The following is a 19,890-nucleotide window of genomic DNA, read 5'->3' on the forward strand; positions in this document are numbered from 1 at the left end:
TTTGACTAAAAACACATGAAAATTTGTTCACAAAAAACCCTTCCTTGCTTCTTGTTTGTGTTTCTGACTTTTTAAAATGCTGTTTTATTTAAACTATCACTGGAAAAGGAACTAATTTTCCAGCTTCTGTTACCTATAAATATTTGATACTCTGACCTGGACAGCAGGAGGGGACAGCAGTGGCCATAAGTCTCACAGTACCCTTTTTGTCAGATTCTGATGGACCCTAGTGCAATTTAGAGCAGGTTTAATAGTTGTGTTGTAGCTCAGATTTTTCCTTCTAGTTTTCCATAAGTTGGCAAGCAAAGTGCTACTGCCCTTTGAAATTAAAGTTGTCTTGTTCTGTCTCTGAGCCTCATATATGTCTCCTAGGGTGAGGTCTAGATTTGGGCTCGTTTTCCAAAACTGGAGATGCTTCCCAGTATTTTATATACCACATTTTTCCTCAAAATGCAATCTGGCTATGAAAAGACAAGTTATGTAAAGGGAAAACTGGGTGCAAGAAAGACATTCTTCCTTCTAGGCTTTAGTGAAAACTGAGCAGTACTAGATGGAGACAGGAAAAAGGGGCAGCCAAACTATTGCAGCTACAAAGCTTGCAGCCCCGATGAGAAATTATTACAGAGTGTGCTGGTCCAGGTACACAAAAGTTAAAGAAAACCATGGTCATGTGCTGTAAGTGATGCTTGTAAAATCCTTCTCAGCTGGTGTGTGTGATGCAAGACATTGTACAGGCATTTCATACTTCAGATATCTTGGTAAAAGCTACTTGCAACACCTTTATTTTGTTTTTACAGGGCACAACTGGAAGCTGATACTACACTGCTAAGTGATACAATATACTGCTAAAGCCACGATCAAAATTTCAGTCTAAATTTTTGAGATAAAAGGATAAGTGCAAACAGGACTACCTTCCAAGCCTTAAAGGTAAGACTATAGGTTCCCTCCCTCTAGTATATAAATATGTCTGTGTGCACATATACACACTTTGGCTATCAGCTTGCTACATTTAACTATTGCGGAGTCCACTGTAATACATATGTTTACCTAGGTTTTACTTACATATGGCCAGATTTTCATACGAGCTCAAATACTGCTTCATTCCCTAATGAAATGGATAGGATTTTAAAATTCCTTTAACTAGCAACTCTGGTGACACTTTGAACAGACCTGTTCTGAAAATTTATCCCCAGTCGGAATTGCTTTGACATGGATTCAAACAGAATGGCTATTTGTACTTGATCTCACCATACCCCAGCGGGTCAGTGGAACGGTTATCACTTCAATAACCTGGACAGGCTGGATCGTTGGGCCGGAGCCAACGGTATGAGATTCAACAAGGCCAAGTGCTGGGTCCTGCACTTGGGTCACAACAACCCCATGCAACGCTACAGGCTTGGGGAGGAGTGGCTGGAGAGCTGCCTGGAGGAGAAGGCCCTGGGGGTGTTGGTTGACAGCCGGCTGAACACGAGCCAGCAGTGCCCAGGTGGCCAAGGAGGGCAATGGCATCCGGGCTTGTATCGGCAATAGTGTGGCCAGCAGGAGCAGGGAGGTGATCGTGCCCCTGTACTTGGCACTGGTGAGGCTGCACCTCAAGTACTGTGTTCAGTTTTGAGCCCCTCACTACAAGAAGGACATCGAGGTGCTGGAGCGTGTCCAGAGACGGGCAACGAAGTTGGTGAAGGCTCTAGAGAACAAGTCTTATGAGGAGCGGCTGAGGGAGCTGGGGTTGTTTAGCCTGGAGAAGAGGAGGCTGAGGGGAGACCTTATGGCTCTCTGCAACTGCCTGAAAGGAGGTTGTAAAGAGGTGGGGGTCGGTCTCTTCTCCCTAGTAACAAGCGATAGGACAAGAGGAAATGGCCTCAAGCTGCGCCAGGGGAAGTTTAGGTTGGATATTAGGAAAAACTTCTTCACCAAAAGGGTTGTCAAACATTGGAACAGGCTGCCCGGGGAGGTGGTTGAGTCTCCATCCCTGGAGGTATTTAAAAGAAGGGTAGATGTGGTGCTTGAGGATATGGTTTAGGGGTGGACTTGGCAGTGATAGGTTAGTGGTTGGACTCAATGATCTTAAGGGTCTTTTCCAACCTTAACAATTCTATGATTCTATGAATATATAGCAAGTCCTGTTTTTCTTTAAAAAACAAGAGAGGTATTTATCAGGATAAGAGTAATTACATTCCTCCAGTTTTGGTATGACAGGAATTTGAGGTGGAGTGGTGCAAAGTGCAGAATCCCCATGGGATTGTAACAAACACAGGTTCTGCCTGGGTCTATCCAGAGTAAAAAGCCTTTTATATTGAGAATGAACTGGCCAAACCAGGCCTTCTTGAGTCCACTGTACTTTAATAAATCCAAACTCCAGCCTTAGCAGTATTTTTGTATTCAGCATGTAGGTCAAAGCGTGAATGTGCTGAGCACCTGAGACCGACTCCCAGTTCCCATTAAAATCAATGGAGTTCTTCGAGAACTCTCTCTTGCAAGCACAAAACCAGTTTATCTCCTATAAAGGAAAGGGAAGTAAGCAGAGCAAGAGGCCCCCTTGGCTCAACCGTGACCTCCTGGGTCTACTCAAATCCAAAAGAGAAGCATAGGAGACATGGAGAAGCGGAGGATTATCAGTTGAGAGCTACAAGGGCATTGCCAGAGTGTGCAGAGATGCAGTCAGAAAAGCAAAAGCCCAGCTCAAATTGAAAGTGGCCATAGATGTCAAAAATAACAAGAAAGAGTTCTTCAGGTATGTCAGCCACAAGCAGAAATAGGAGGAAAACATAGGCCCACTGTTAAACAGATTGGAAGAGTCAGTCACCAATGATACTGAAAAGGCAGAGGTCCTCAACACTTCCTTCACCTCTGTCTCTGCCAACACTTTTGGGTCCCAGGCTTTGGGATTGAAATTCCCAGTTGATCCAAACACCAACCCACCATCAGTGAAGGAAGTTAGTACATTAATTACTGCAGGAGCTTGACCCCTACAATCAATGGGCCCTGACGCCATCCACCTGAGGGTGTTGAGAGAGCTGGCTGATGTCATTGCAAGGCCACTTTCCATAATCTTTGAGAAGTCGTGGAGAACGGGGGATGTCCCAGAGGACTGGAGGAAGGCAAATGTTACCCCTATCTACAAGAAGGGCTCGAGAGAGGATCTGGGTAATTATAGGCCCATCAACCTTACTTCAATCCCTGAGAAGTTATGGAACGAATCCTCCTGGGGGCCATCACAAGTCAAATGAAGCACATGATTGGGAAAAGCCAACATGGCTTCACTAAGGGCAGATCGTGCTTCACAAAGTGACTTACCTGGTTGACATGGGGTGGGTGGACACATTGTCTACCTGGACTTCTCCAAGGCTTTTGATACAGTTCCCCACAGCCTCATCCTGGAGAAATTAATGCGTTATGGCCTAGAAAAGTGGTCTGTGCAGTGGGTGGGGAATTGCCCAACAGGCCACACCCAAAGGGTGGTGGTAAATAGCTCTTTTTCCAAGTGGCAACCTGTCACAAGTGGGGTCCCCCAGGGATCAATATTGGGCCCAATGTTATTCAGCATCTTTATAAGTGATCTGGATAACAGGATCAAGTGCAGCCTGATGAATTTTGCGGATGACACCAAATTGAGTAGGGAAGTAGACACTCCAGAAGGGAGAGCTGCTCTGCAGGAAGATCTGGAATGGCTGGAAGAGCGGGCTAACAAGAACCTTATGAAGTTCAACAATGACAAATGTATGGTCTTCCATGTGGGAACACATAATCCGGGAGTGCAGCACAGACTGGGATCCACCTGGCTGAAGAGCAGCCCTGTGGAAAGGGACCTGGGGGTCCTGGTGGGCAGGAAGCTCAACACGAGCAAACAGTGTGCTGCTGCGGCCATGAAGGCCAACAGGGTGCTGGATTGCATCAAAAAGGGCATCACCAGCAGAGATAAAGAAGTCATTATCCCACTCTATCCAGTGCTTGTCAGGCCACACCTGGAGTACTGTGTACAGTTCTGGTCCCCACTGTACAAAAAGGATGTGGACAAGCTGGAAGGGGTCCAGAGAAGGGCCACCAAGATGATCAAAGGACTGGGAAGCTGCCATACAAGGATAGGCTGGGAGAACTGGGTTTGTTCAGCCTTGAGAAAAGGAGGGTTGGAGGGGATCTCATCACCGTGTGCCAGTACTTAAGGGGCAGCTACAAAGAAGATGGAGACTCCCTTTTTACAAGGAGTCACATGGACAGGACAAGGGGGAATGGACACAAGTTGCTCTTGGGGAAATTCTGATTGGACATGAGAGGGAAATTTTTCACATTGAGCATAGTCAACCATTGGAATAATCTCCCCAGGGAAGTGGTTGACTCGGCCACGTTGGACACCTTCAAGAGTCGTCTGGACAGGGTGCTGGGCCATCTTGTCTAGACTGTGCTCTTCCTAGAAAGGTTGGACTAGATGATCCCTGAGGTCCCGTGCAACCTGGGATTCTGTGATCTTTGAGTTCTCATTCAGCCCTTGCTGAGGCAAAACCCTCAAATGTTGAGTCATGATCCAACTTCATTGGCATCGCATTAATGAGAACCTGTCTGGATTTGGCTAGTATCAGTTGCTTCCCTTGTTTTAAGTGACAGTTCCTTAAACTTCTGTACATCTGGGTAACATTACTACACATTTTGGTAACTTTAACAAAAGCTGAGAATACTGTGTTTCACAAGAACCATTCACTATTCAAAAAGATTCATGGTCTTGGAGAACCATGTATATGACCTGTATGACTGCATGAAGGCCTTTAAAGGTACTGCTGTACCAGCTTAAAAGCTGAAGTGGAGTGTGAATCACTGACCTTGAGGGAATTCTTCCGGTAAATGTCACCATACCTGCAAAATCTTTGAGCCGTTAATTGGACATTGTTAACAAGGGTGCTGTGTGCGGCATGCAATAGGTGAAGGCTGATAAACCTAACAAGAGAGTGAACCTACCAGTTTAATTTTAATCACTGCCATAGGCCATGGATCATTTCTTTGGTCTCTATTCAGTAGAGTGGCTACTGAAATTTGCAAGAACATTGCCTTCTGCTGCCTCCTGGACTTGCCCTTCAGTGTTGTGGACAGCACTGCAGTGAGATTTTGAACCTGCAGAGTATAAACGTGTTATGATTTCAGTAATGTTACATATGTTCTGAATCAATGAATTAAAAAAGCGTAGTAGTTTGTTCGGTTCTTTTAATAGAGGATATTCTATTTGAAATCTGTCAGTGTTGGTTATGTAACCTTAAAGGGGAATAAATCATAAACCCTTGAAAATTACAAATGCATTAATCTAAGCCCAGCAAGATCATTTGCAAAACTAAGGACTATTCATTTTATCAAGGGTAATCAGGACCTGTAGACCTCATTTTAGTCTGTTACTGAAGTCATTACAGAAATATCAGTTTTCTGTGGCACAGGACGAGGTTAGTTTGAAAGGTGGCCTAGCAATATGCTGTCTGGCTTCATTTTTGCAAGGATATTAATGCAAGTGTACATGATTGTCATGTGAAAATTCCATGAGAAAAATGTGAACTCTTTTCATCTTGTTGGAGATTGAATTCTGCTTTCATCTGTGGTGATTATTTGCCCAGTATTGAAATCATTCACAATAAAAATCCGTGCATTTTGTCAGTGATTCTGAAATCATCCAGTGCTTCACTATCAGTTTTAACTGATTTTAATTGATTGGCTGCTGAAAACAAAAGAAAATCTGGCCTAACCCAGATGGCTGAATGTATTTCTGAAAGCTTAATACTTTTTTACTTATCATTAGTTATTATATTCTGAGTAAATTTGACAGAAGTTATAAAGCAGTCACTTCTAAGAATTACTTCCTGTCTCCATACAGACATGGAGATACATAATCCTATTTGCCATTTAATGGTGATTACAATTTTAATTCATTGTTCTTAGTATCAACTATTTGGGAAGATTTCCAGCAACCAATAATTTTAAAGGTTAGCAATATCGATTGTAGAACCGAAAATACCCCATGTATCTAAGTTTATCTCACAGGTGTAATAGCTGATCCCAGCTATTTCAACAAAGCTACACTTTTTGCCTCCAATTTGTTCTGTAAGATCTAAACTAACTAAAATTTCCCCTTCCATATGGTAAGTGGGTGGAGTGGAGCTGCATATTCTAGGAACCATCCTCAGAAAATAAAGGTATTTTAATGAGTCATCTTGATGTAAACTGCTTGAACTCTGCATGGGAGTTCAGTGTCATTGCCGCTGAGTCAATCTGGCATTTCTGTTTTATATGTTCCTTCTGGAATATAAAGGGCTGGGGAGCATGAGTGAGTTCGCTTGAGGTATTGCAGATGAAGGCTGAGAAATTGTTAGGAATATCCAGGCTTTTGAAGAGAAATTATGAGTTGCACTTGGATGTTGCTTGAACTAAATCCAAATGTATATTTAGGGAATATTTGGACAATGTAGAGTATGGCTATAATTTGTTCAATACAAAGTGGAAATTCTGTCTGCTCATACTACTCAAGACTTATGCAAATTAAAGACTTGCTTCAGGGAAAGCAACTGAAGGAGGAGTCTTGCAAAAAATCTTTGATATGTTTCAGACGGACTCCTTTGTTCCCTGTGCAAATGATACTTTCTAAGTAAAGAAAATGTATTTTCAGGGAGTCAGGCTCAGCTTACTGTTCTGGAAGTCTAATTTTGCTCAGCCAGCAAAAATGCCAGCAAAATGCTACAAAGATTCCTAGTAGCTGGGTTGGGTAAAGAAGTGAGAAGAGGTAAGCAGAGAGTCTCATTATTCCACTAACATACTTTGGAATAGTACTTGGGGTTTTACATTTAAATAAACTGTTTCATATAAAAACTGCTTAACTGTTTCCAAGTATGATAATTCCAGAATCATGGATTAGCAAAATCTGAAATTATACGGAACTCACTTAGTGGAAGAAGAATTGTTCACTAGCAAGGCTCATTACCTCCATGATTCTTGTCTTTTTTGAAGAACTAACAGATTTGGGAAGAATAGCTTATCTTTAAAGAACTATGTTGAGGCTACCCTAATGTGTCAGGTTTATCCAAGAACCTACCAATTCTGTTCTTCAGTATCATTTCTTCCAATCTGTGTAGGAGAGACATCAGATGTACAGGTCCATCTTGGAGCTTTTTTAGAAAGTTGGACTGAAATTTGGCACCTTCCATTCCTTGGAAGGAATTACCAATGCTTTTGTAAATTACAGATTACATCCCGTAGTCAGTACATCCTTTAGGAGCACATAACCTGGCGTATAACTTGTCACTCTTTGTTTTATGGATTTGTTCTAGCACCTTTCATACTGACATCCCGCTTCGTGACAGATCCTCCATTTCATTCCCTTTTAAGAAAGGCTCTAACATGAGATACTTCATAAACTCCTTCATGGTGATAAAAGACGTGAAGAGTTTGTTTAGCTTTCTACTACAGCCTCGTCTTCTTTTGGTGCACACTGATCACTTGAGGCCTTACGGATTTTCTGGCAAGATTTCTTGCTTTTGATGTGTTTGAAAAAGGATTTCATTCATAGTGTTTCTGCCTTAGTAAAATGTTTCTCAGAACTATTTTTGATTTGCCTTACTTCCTTTTAAAATCTTACTAGCCAAACTTTATAGGTTTTTTTTCCTCCATTTGGAAACAACTTCAGTTTTTGGAGGATGTCTCTGTACTTCTACTTCTTTACTAATTTTCTAATTCTCTAACTCTTCTCGTTCTCTAATTGGCCTGTTATTAAGCATTCTGGACTTCTTTGGGTTTTTGTAAAGCATGTCTGCTAAGTGGTATGCATTTGTTCCAAGTATCCCATAGTTCTAATGTCTTTAAGCAGTTTCCACACCACCTGCAAATATTTTATATTTCTTGCTGCTCTTATTTTTTTAATTCAATATGGGGGTGGTGGCCTTTTTTTGCAATCTCTTTTTTTCCAAGAAGTTTAGACCTGAATACATTTTGGCCACTGTTGTGAGCCAATGAGTGCCTCTTTCGCAATAATATTTTGAACTAGGTCTCACAACCCGCTTGCTGTTAAGGAAGATTTTTTTCTTCTTGTTGTTTTCCCCAATTAGCTGATCCCAACAAGAAGTTATGACTCTAAAATGGTATAAAAATTTTTGTGTCATCTTCAGAAGTAGCTGAGAATGAATTTCACACCCATGTTTTCAATTCACCTTCCATTTAACAGACCACTGAACCATGACTGGTGTTAAGGCAGACAGGCAGTAGGCACAGAGAATCTTCAAATTATCTACCTTCCTAATTTCCAGTGGAGGGTCTGCACTGAGTCCTGCTGGAGAAGCATTCTTCTGATTAACTGTTGCCAAAGAAACTATAATGATCCCACTGCGTCAAGTATTTCTGAAGGAAAAAAGTATGAGCTGTAAGAAACAATCCTGACCTGACAGAAAGAAGGCTTGTGCACTCATTAGCTACTTCAGTTTCCACTGTTTCTGAATTTATTCCCTATACATTACTCCTGTGCTGGAGCAGCCATTGATAAGTGAGAGTTCAAAAAAGTTTTTCCTCAGATCCCTCTTTTAATATGTTTGAAAAATATAAAGAACTTTGCACAATCTGCCAGCAACCAGGCTTGTACTAAGCCTCTTACTCTTCCAGGTTTCACAGATGCACATGAGTAAATGAAGAGGTAATGCTTTTACAGATAATTGCCTCATTTCTATTGTTTTGTCCAGGTTGTTCACAATCTCTGTGATAACACAAATGTAATTCTTTCGGTCTGCTAGGATTTACACCAGTCATTTCCTACAAATCCAATTTATAGAAAAGGAATGTGACGCTACCTTTTTAGACACATTGCCAACAATATGTTGAAAACAAACATGAAATAGGTAATGGACATATCCGATGGGAGTGATTCTTTTTTAATTTTATACTGATATATCTCAGAAGGGAGTAAAGATGTTTATATGATGAAGGTCAAAGATTAGAATTGTGGTTTTCAGTTCTGCAATTGTCTCCCTTTGTGACTTTGAACAAATCATATCATTTCAGTGCCTTCTTTTTTATTTGGAAATGGATGATCGCTTTTCTTTATATGAGAGGTTTTATGAAGCACTTTTATGAATTTGAGGCAAATACATAATATGGTGGTGCAGTGACACTTGAGTTTTCAAAGAGGACGATGTTTGTATTAAGCAATCTTCACTGAGCAGTCATTAATTCAGCTGGATATACTGTTTCATAGTGATACAAGTCCTACACAGCAATGACAAATTAGTATACAGCTGACACCACTGGATGTCATCCAGTATACAAAAAGGCACAGCCTCAGATGCCTGACCCAAACTCAGTCCTCTCCCAGCAGCCCTGTCACAGATGCACCTTTCCATTCCCAGAGTGTTTACCACCTTCAGTACATGATTTCTCCCAGTCAGCTCCACATCGTCTTTAGTAATTAATTATAGAATCACAGAATCATGGAATGTCCTAAGTTGGAAGGAACCCACAAGGATCATAGAGTCCAAGCCCTGTCCCTGCACAGGAAAACCCCAAATTCACACCATGTCCCTGAGGGCCTTATCCAAGTGCTTCCTGAATATTGCCAGGCTGGTGCCGTGATGCCTCCCTGAGGAGCCTGTTCCAGGGCTCCACCACCCTCTGGGGAAAGAGCCTTTTCCTAATACCCAACCTAAACCTCCTCTGGCACATCTCCCTGTTATTCCCTCGGGTCCTGTCGTTGGTGACCAGAGAGAAGAGATCAGCGCCTACCCCTCATCCTCCCCTTGTGAAGAAGCTGCAGAGCGCCATGAGGGCTGCCCTCAGCCTCCTCTGCTCCAGGCTGAACAAACCAAGGGAAGCCGCTCCTTGTATGATTTCCCCTCTAAAAGTGGCCCTCCTCTGGACACTCTGTTGCAGACCTCTTCGGTCTCATCAGGTCTTCTCCTATTATGCACTGCATGATGAAGATTTAACTAGCCAACCTTACGACTCAGCGTTCTAGGAAAACAGCACAAGTTTCCTTCATGTGCTTTCCTGGCTCCCTCCCCGCGGTGGGAGCATGGACCTGGGTGCGTCCTGCCCTGCCGGCACAGCAGCCAGGGACCTTGGTAAGTCTTTGCCGTCACTGATGACAACCATGGGAGAAAAGGTGCATGTAGGAAAAGCACAGAGAGATGTAAAACATATGCAAAATCAGGGGCACAGTGCTTATGCACCTGTTTTTACATTCACAGTCTACCAGACACAGTATACAGCACCAATGACTGTGTTCTCTGTGATATCAAGATGTAGACTAACGTGTGTGATTATTCCACCCGGTTATGTGTGATTTTTCCACCCCAGTTATCGGCCAGGGTACGTAAGGCATCTTTATGCTTGTTTGCATTCACAAATTACCACGTAGAGCACTTGAATACCATTAACCACTTGTAGCAAAGCATGTAAGACTTCTTGAACATTTTCACAACCCTAGAAGATGTTGAAATAGTCACAGGTTTTTTATTTATAAAAGTATTGATTATTTCACATAGCTGGAAGGCACTGCAGAGTGGCCATCCAATGTCCTCGTACTTCTCCCCGTACAAGGCCAATGCCACTCTGCAACACTAACATCACTGTTACAAGAAGGAGGAAAATGATCACTGCGTTAATTATAACTGAATGCACGATAGAGCCACATAGGTCCTGTTGTGCTCCAGGCTGTTTTCTGCTTGAGAACCTTCAGACCTTCCCAGTGACCCAAGAGCTGCTGGTTTAGAAGCAGGAGGGAGGAAGTCCTTTCTCCTCTCGCTCCAGCAGCCCACCTGCACTTCACAAACAGGACAAGCCGACACCTTCCGTTTCTTTTTCCTCGCCCAAGCGCTGCTGGCTCTCAGCCAACTCCAGCACCTAAAACGCTTTCGCTTCCCACCTTGAATTGATATAAAACCTCTGCGGGGGCCCGTGTTACCCCCCGGACCTCCCCGCCGCGGGCCGCGCGGCGCGGCGGAAGGCTTTTCGCGGTGCCACGCATGCGGCCGGAAGCGGCGGACCCGGGGTGCGGCGCACATCCGGCCGCCCTCCCGCGCTCGCCGCGCCATGGCCGCCTCCGTGGTGAGTCTGCGCCGCGCTACGGCGGGTCGGGCTCAGAGGGAGAGACTGGGGCGGCGGGGAGGGCTGCCGGGGAGGTGAGAGAGAGAGGGAGGGAAGGGTAGGAAGGGCGGGCCCGGGTGCAGGGGAGTGTGTGCCGCTCCCCCCGGCCCCGGGCCGCTCCCCCCGGCCCCGGGCCGCTCCCCCCGGCAGAGCTGGCTTCCCTCTCCCTGCGGCGGGTTTCTCCCCGAGGCCGCTGCGCCCTCATCTCCTGCAGCATCCTTGCAGGGAGGCAGGCATAAGGGCAGGCAGCGCGGCGGGTTGTGCGGTGAGCCCTGGCCGGCAGAGGCCGTGTAGATTGGCCAACTTCTTAGAGATGTCATCAGAGTCTTCAAGGGCGGGGAGGGGGCGTTGTTTGTTTCGTTGGTGTTTTTCATTTCAACTTTCCTGTAAATACTAGGCAGAAGGATTCCCGAGTGAGGTGGTTAGACATTGGAGCAGGAGTCCGAAGAAGCTGTGAAGTCTCCACCCTCGGAGATGTTCAAAGCGTGACTGGAGATAGGACCCTGAGCAGTCGGATCTAACGTTAAAGTTAGATCAAGCTTTGAATTTGGCACTGCTTTGAGCGCGGATTTGGACCTCCAAAATTTTTTTCCAACCTAAACTGTTCTCAGATTTAAAAACATATTCTGGGCAATGGTTATAAAGAACTTGTCTGGAGTATCAAAGCTAGGAAAGCTTAATTTCCATTTGACTTATATCGCAGGTATCCTAACAGCTCGTTCCAGCCTTCTGGTGTTTCTCTAACACTCTCCCTCACACCCGTTCGGTCTGTTTGGCGGCTGCATGGCAGTGTGTTCAGCTGCGGGTTAGAAAGCGTGTGTGCGCAGGTGTGTGCTGATGGGGAGGTAAGGACCATCTGCTCTAAGTAATGTAACAGGCTGAGCTACAACCAGCGCTCCCTTAGCGGGAGGTCTAATACTCTTTGTCTCCCAGTGCCAAAGAGCATCTCTTGGCACTTGCTGGAATACAGCATCTGTAAGACTACTTTGTCTTATTTGTTTGGGATTGGCCTGTGGGTTCAGAAATTGCTGGAGAAGGTAGGAAGGTGCAGAGCAGGCTGGGGTCCTTGCAGAGGGAAGTCGAAAGAATGTTTTGTTGTAACATGAATCATAGGGAGGTTTGGGTTGGAAGGGACCTTTAAAGCTCATGTAGTCCAACCCCCCTGCAGTGAGTAGGGACATCTTCAGCTAGAGCAGTGTGCTCAGAGCCCTGTCCAGACTGACCTTGAATGTTTCCAGGGATGGGGCCTCCAAGGGCAACCTGGGCAACCTGGGCTAGTGCTTCACCACCCTCAGTGTAAAAAATTTCTTCCTTCCATCCAGTCTACAAGAGTATTTGGTTTTGTAGAGTAAGCAGGGATTATCTGATGATGCGGGAAATATTTTGCAGTGTGGAGGTTTCTCTGAATAGAACTGTTTCTTGTGGCAATACTGGAGGAATTCATGGTAGTTCTGGTGTATATTCATTACAGACTGCCAAGAAGACGTAAGTAGTTGAATTGTGAAGTACTGATTGAGTTGCAAATATTGATAGTATAATGCCAAAATAGAATAATGAAAAACTATAGTATTTTAAACAAAATATCGTAGCAGAAGCAGATGCAGTTTTATAGGTGCATGGACAGGAAGCTCAGAATCGCTTCTTTCCAGGATGTGATAGTTCAGGGTCTCTAAGAGATCAAGGACCAAACAGCTAAATAAACTGCACAAATAATGGAGTGAGCTCACAGTGCAGTGCTATGACAACAAAGGCTGTTACCTTTGGATGAATGAAAGCTGAGAGATGTGAGGAAAGTAATGAGATGTGAGGAGTGTTTGGTTTTTACCTGTGGATATAGCACTGGAGTGATTGATACTGGAATACAACCAGCCCGTGTGCATGTTCTTCTCTCTCTCTCTCTCTCTCTCTCTCTCTCTCTCTCTCTCTCTCTCTCTCTCTCATATTTTTGTATCTTTATATCCAATTCTATATGTTATTACATTTTATATATGTGTATATAAAGGTGTTTTAAAAAATGAGACTATGGTGGCAGTGTGATGGTGTTCTCAGTAATTTTCAGAAATAAGCTGAATAAATCTTGTTCCTTAACTTTATTTCAGGACAGCCATCACAGCAACAAATATTTTCACTGAGTACTTGCATGTTCACACCACTTGCAGCCAGCTGTAGCCCATTTTTCAATCCAAATATTTACAATTTAAATACAATAAATATGTCAGCATTCAAAATGAATCCTGAAATTGTCACCTTGCTAAAAGCTGCTATCTCCTGCAAGTAGGAAGGGAGTTTGGCATCCGTTTCAACATTACTTGACGTGATCTTTCAGTGAGGATGGAAAAGACCAACAAAAGTGACTTGCTGGAGAAATTGCCTAGATGACTAGGTTGCATAAAATGGCCTACCTTAAGTGATTTGGTATGATTTCTTCTCTCCAGGATTTCAAAACCTACGTGGATCAAGCCTGTAGAGCTGCAGATGAATTTGTCAACATTTATTATGAGACAATGGATAAAAGAAGAAGGGTATGTAGATATTTTGACACTAGTTAGCACTGTCTTGTGCAGTTTTTGCTTGCTTTTCTAACTAGCATTACACTTGAAAGCACCTGGAAGTTGGTTACTGTGTATTGCATTGGCCAGGTTGAGACCTCTCAGACTGGCCTGTAGCGTGTTCTTTGTGTTACTGTGCAGCATTGTTGTAAAAGGGGCCCTTTTATGAAGAATTCTAAGGCACTTCCTGATAATAGTTCAGTTCATCTCCAACTATTTTTTTTAGGTACAGGATTTGGTCAATACAGGCAGATAAAACTTGTTTTATTTGTCTCTGAGGTCAGGATTGAACTTATTTTATTTCTAAGCTGCTTTTATTAGCAGTTATCGCTTCTGTTTCAGGGAGTCTTCGGGAGTGCCTGAGGATAAAGCAGAAACGGCTCTATCTGGCTCTGAAAGTCTTCATGGACCACATTGATGTGGTATCATGTAATAGATATTTGCACCAAAAGAGAGCTGTGGAGACTGTTCTTTCAAATTTTAAATGTATTATAATTGTAATTAATAACCATTAGATTATGTGAAAGTATCAGCAGTTGCATGTAACTTCATAGTCACTTTGCGCATGAGTAGGTTAGGCAGAGAGGAATCAACGGCCTGAAGGAGCTTTAGGCAGTTACTCAACTCTGGCAGCTTATGAAACATTTGGGAAATTCTGTCTGCTGCTGCAAATAACCGTCCTTTTCAAGTTTCCGCTGTTCCTGGTCTTGTTCACTTTTTTTTTTACCTGAAATTATAGTTTCCTGACGTAATCTGTGTTGTGTGCACGCATGCACCCCCTCAAAAAAAATCATCGATGAGCTTATTCTGGAAAGGAAGCACTAGCCTTTTGTTGGCAACTGGTTCAGTTCTGTCAGTAGCTTTGTTAAAGGAATCTCATCAGTATTTAAATTTGGAGGCGGATGAGTCGCTATGCAACTTATAAAGCAGAATGTTTCAGTTAGTTTTAATTATTGGTCAGGAGTGCCAGTTGTTAAAAGGAGCTAATATTTCAGGAGGGCATTTTATCTGTCCAAGTAACAGAAGAAATCAATAATTCACAATATAAGGATTCAAAGAATATTGTTCTGTATGTTGTCTGTTGTACGTGTTTACATATTTTTCCTAAATATGTATTTTCATGATCACTCAGGCTTTAACAAGACTTTATTTGGACAAAGCAACATTAGTTTGGAACGGTAATGCAGTGTCCGGGCAAGAAGAACTGAATAAGTTTTTTGAAATGTTGCCATCTAGTGAATTCCAGGTTAATGTGTTGGACTGCCAGCCTGTTCACGGTAAGGCTGTGTGACGATTTACTTATTTATTTTTCAGTCATCTTCTAACTGCTGAAAGTGAACTGCAATTGTAATAGTGCTTAGTATTTCTTTTGGAGCAAGCTTAGAGAAGACACTGTGGGTTGAAATGTCAAGTTGTGCATAAATGAAGCACAAATCAAGAGTTGCAGTAACTCCACACTTTTTCTCATTCCTATGAAAATATTCTAAAGACTTATTTTGTGAGGATCCTATTCAGATGTGATGTGTTTCCATGTATTGAAAAACATGTGGCTCATCGGTTATGTTGGCCTTAACAATGTCTAAGAGTTAAGAGACCTCTAGTGTAGGCTCTGATGCTGACCAGCAGTATGATGTGGAACAAATCATTAACCTGTGTGTACTTTGATTTCTTTACATCTAGAACAGATGTTAAGTTCTTTAGATTTCTCATTAACAACTACTGAAGAAAGGCTTACATAACTGAGAAGTTAATAAATTACTTCTAATGGGTATTTTGCGAATATAAGTAAGGAAAAAGCCTGTGGTCAAGCATGCTTGCTTTTCTGTGAAAAAGATATCTCCAATAGTGGGGAAAAAATTGTATGCAGCTTGCTACATGTAAATCTCTCTCTCTATATATGCATATTTCAAATAATGAGAGCTTATTCTGATAAACTCAGGTGTTTGTTGTAGTGGTCTAAAATGAACAACACGAGATGAAAATAGAAAAGCCATTAAAGCCAGTGTTGACGAGCGAATGCACCATTGTCCATATAGAACAAAACTGTACTTTTCATGAATGTGGAACCAACTGCTAGCCTATAACTGGTATAACCAGTATCGAGTGAAACTTCTGTGTACATTTCTTAACCTGGTAGTCTTTGAGTTGTTTTCCTGATACTTTTCCTCCTTGTGAAGAGCAAGCCACTCAAGGCCAGACGACAGTCCTCGTGGTGACAAGCGGGACAGTAAAATTTGATGGTGACAAGCAGCGCTACTTCAACCAGAACTTCTTGCTGACAGCACAAGCCACCCCTACCAACACGGTGTGGAAGATCGCCAGTGACTGTTTCCGCTTTCAGGACTGGGCCAGTTCGTGAGGTTTGGCTACGGGAAGTGACCTCTCATTCGACAAGCTGAAATTGGCTGTCCCGGCAGCCGCACTCCACGCGTGGGAAATGCTCACTCTTCGCGTCGCATCTGTCGTTACGGAAGGTCTATGGATGTTTTAGGGTTGACCTCAGTGACCGTGGGTTTAGTAGTAAGCAATCTTAAAATGTGAGAGGTTGCTCGTGTGAGTTGAACCTAATAAAATGCTGAAGGCAGTGAGCTGTGTTGGAATCATTCCTAAAAATGCCTTACATGCAGCTATGCTGCCACTTCCAGGCTTCTTGTATGTGATGCTGAATGCTGAAACTTTACTGTTTGAACACAAAATCCTCTTATTGTACAATTCTGACCAAACGTGTAATTTTTTCCACTTGAAAAGATCTGTTTTTACAGTAGCATCTTCGCTCTTTTGAAGGAGATGCTTGTGGCACGTCGATAGAATTCTCAAAGCTACCTACTCCTGGTTATAAGAGGCTAGGAAGGAGCGACAGTGACTTCTACTGTTTGTGAAAGTAGCAAATACAGCTCTCGAGTGTGTCATCTCTCAGATAATCCATTGGAAAGGTAGTGTTACCTTTTCTCTGGTATGAAAGAACTAAATATTCTCATCAGGTTTCCTTTTGGCTTAAGCTTCTCAGACTTTGGTTGTAGTTAATTTACACTGACTCATATGTAGGGCATGCCGAATGATTCAGAGCTCCTATGCCGACAGCTCGTCACATAGATGTGAAGGACTTCAAACTGATTATTTTTATTTTGAAGTCCTACAGTGTAAGAACTAGGTCAGTTACATAATTTCTGTTTGCTTTAACTGTTAATTCTGTTGCTATGAAGTTTGGACTCTTTTTCTGATATTCAGTCTGCAAGTTTTGAACCCCTAGTGTCTTTTCAGGAAGCATTGTAGTAAAAAAAAGTGGGACTGAAAGCGTGTATTACTGTGAAGCCTTCAATTTCTCTTCAGTACTGTTATTTGGAACAGGTGCTTTGATTTTCAACTTAGAAAACCAGCTCTGAACACAAATACCATCTTCCTCATGCAGATTTTTACTGTAGTTTTCATGTTCTTTTAAAATATTACCTTGAATTATTGATTCTGGATTTTTTTGTGCATGTCTTGCCTTAAATTTGCAGTTTAAAGCTTTCAGTTGCTTTAAAGCAGTTTTCAAGACTACAGGTTAAGACTGTCCATCTTAACTTGGGAACTTAAGAGTAAATCTGTATATCGCAGATTTGTTTCAGACTGGTACATTCCTGTTTTAAACTGAGTAAGAAAAATTAGCTATACACGTGTGAGTATGCTTGCTTGTAACTCTGATCTTAATAGAGGTTGCAATGCCAGCAGCAACCTGAGCACAAAAGCGGTTATGGCTGCAGCTCACTTGTTTTTATGACTTAAATCGGGAGACTGTGAAAATGAGCAGTATCTAACTTGGGTAACATCTGTAGTTTGTGAAATAATCCCACATTAATGGGATGTCTGGGTGAAATGTTTCAAGCACTGCAAGTCTTTACATCAGTAAGTTAGAATTGGTAACCTCTCTATTCAGAAGCTGTTTATGTTCTGAACTATTGTGTAACTGTTTTTCAGCCTGAAGAATATGAATTCCTGCAACACAATGCAAGAGATCCAGAATTTTTGAAAACTGTAAATACATTGTTATTTCTGTATGTAGTGAAGAAAGGATCCCTGTATTTAATTACTGTTTGTCCTTAGCAGAACATGCAAGGTGCATATATTTGTACGATCTCATTTCTACAAGTTTGAAAAGAAAACTTAACCCTAAGTTTGACTGTTACTGATACAGCATTATTGGACTGTGACAGTGGTATGTTGTGCTTGTTTTTAATTTGCTGTTGACTATTTCAGCAGTGCTACAGATTGTCTTTGCATATGCAGAATAGGTTTTGTCTTCTGAAATGTAGTGATGGGTCCAACTGTAGCATTTGCTTGTTGGACTTCGAAGGGAGTCACCAGAACGCACACTTATATCTGTACCTGGTAAGCTTGTCCTGGGAATAAATACTTACCGGCTATTTTAATTCAAGTTTTAATTTTTATAGTAGTTTTTAAGCTTTTCCTAGGCAGATTGGGAGATTTAGAATATATGAGGCAATGTTTCAGTCAAACGTTAATTATTTCCATGCTGTTCGAATGCAGACTGCTTTTAAATCTGACTTCTGCAATCTGGTCTAGCTGGACAAACCCAGTTTAAACTCTTACTTAGTAAGACTTGGAATTGGAATTGGACTTGGTATGCATACAGGGGGTTTTGGAGAGAAATTTAGCAAAATATAATTGCTTTGGCCTAGGGAGAAGTGCCAGTTGTGTGCTGCCTGCTTCCGTCACCTTCGATGAGGATCACAGGGTGATTCAGTACTACCGTGATCAGCTGTTGCTTTTTATAACTGAAAATGCTATTTTACAAAATATTTTTATGGAGCATACTAAGTGATAATGTAGCTATTAGATTAATTACTCAGTTGTAAAATCATTGATTAATGGCGCAGACCAAAAATCTCTTCTGTACTAGCTGGAGATGTTAGGGGTGCTGCAGCGTGTTAAAACTTCTGTGCTGAGATTGGCAGAGGAGAACATACAAAGGCTTTTTATCCCCTTCGGAGCAAAACCATCTGGCTGGTTTAGTGCTCCCTGCTGCTGACTCTGCTCTAATATCCAAAATTTACAATAGGCATCTATAAAGTGAGCATGTTTATGCTTTGAACTGTAAACAGGAGTCAATACTGCCTTTTTTTTTTTGCTGTTTGATACCAAGTTACTCATGTACAACTGGTCTGTGAAACTGCGCTGGCTGGAGAGCGAAGTGCTTCCACGTACTGAATTGTGGCTACTGGAGACTTGATGGGTCTTCTCGTTTGTGTATATTCCCTGTGTCGTCTGTATCGGTCACTGGTTTTATGTTGCTTTGTTCTTTTGGCATACTACAGTTAAATTGGCTTAAAATACTTGTGCTGTTCCTTGGAATGGAGAAAAGTGATTTGTTCTGGTGGTGTGAATGGTTTGTTCTGACGGTTTTGATATATGTATGCTTCCTTATCCTGATGGGAGTAAAGCACATTAAAGAAATGCTGTTTTATCCGTAAAGTAACTTTCCACACCTGAATATATTTTGTAAGTTTTTGAAATTGTTTAAGACCTTTTGTAAGATTAATTTAAAAAAAAAACCACACACAAAAACCTACCTGATGTTCTGCTTTTATTATTATTATTATTATTATTGGAAGTTTTCATAGTTTGTTCTTATGATACTAAAAGTGCAAGAAATAATTTCTGGCTTCCTTATCTTTACTACTTGTGTTCTAGGTGTGAGTTACGTGTTCTGACTGTTGCAGCATGGTGCTGGGGCACTGCAGAACAGGCTGGCTGTGAGCTCTTTGTCAGTGCTGCGGTAAAAATGCATCTGAAATAGTAACCCTGTAGCAAATGCCTCACTACGAGTGCTGTCAAGTGGTACGTGGTGTTGAGCTGCTAAGGTAGCAATCTCAAATTGACATTTCCCTCTAAAATTCACTGCAGTTTAGACTGCTGTCCAGCAAATACCTGGATGAAGTCAAACAAAACTTGTCCCAGATCCCTGGATTGTATATATTTCCACTGTTGTGCCTCTGCTCTTTGTCTGCAAAGCAGAAATGAACCACTCGTGGGGCAGTGCTGCTTGGTAGGGCACCTCACAGGGTTCCCAGCTGAACTCGAGGGGTGTTGCTTTCGTCAGAGAGACTTCAAGAAATGGAAGGCTTTGTTCAAGTGGATAGTTCTCTTGTCAGTGAGAGTCCCACAGGAGTCTAACTCCCCTCTGTAACTGCCCCATGGTACACTCTCTTCTTTAATTTGTGATTTAATGGAATTTAAAACTGTGTGTGGA

At 42.2% G+C, this 19,890-nt stretch overlaps 1 protein-coding gene across 4 annotated transcripts; it reads left to right on the forward strand.

Moving 5' to 3' along the window:
• Window positions 1–813: 813 nt before the first annotated feature.
• On the forward strand, window positions 814–19,112 carry NXT2 (nuclear transport factor 2 like export factor 2). Of its 4 annotated transcripts, none has more exons than XM_075107220.1 (4): window positions 814–927; window positions 13,527–13,613; window positions 14,773–14,917; window positions 15,818–19,112. In XM_075107220.1, exons 2-4 carry the CDS (start codon window positions 13,596–13,598, stop codon window positions 15,997–15,999), a joined length of 345 nt encoding a protein of 114 aa, XP_074963321.1. In that variant the 5' UTR covers window positions 814–927; window positions 13,527–13,595; the 3' UTR covers window positions 16,000–19,112. The 4 variants fall into 4 exon arrangements, with proteins under 4 accessions (XP_074963321.1, XP_074963324.1, XP_074963322.1 ...); XM_075107223.1 differs by lacking the exon at window positions 814–927 and adding an exon at window positions 10,961–11,052; XM_075107221.1 differs by lacking the exon at window positions 814–927 and adding an exon at window positions 11,823–11,936.
• The last annotated feature ends 778 nt before the right edge of the window (window positions 19,113–19,890 follow it).

This window comes from Phalacrocorax aristotelis, chromosome 11 (genome assembly GCF_949628215.1).
Source record: "Phalacrocorax aristotelis chromosome 11, bGulAri2.1, whole genome shotgun sequence".
In the NCBI taxonomy this organism is placed as follows: domain Eukaryota; kingdom Metazoa; phylum Chordata; class Aves; order Suliformes; family Phalacrocoracidae; genus Phalacrocorax; species Phalacrocorax aristotelis.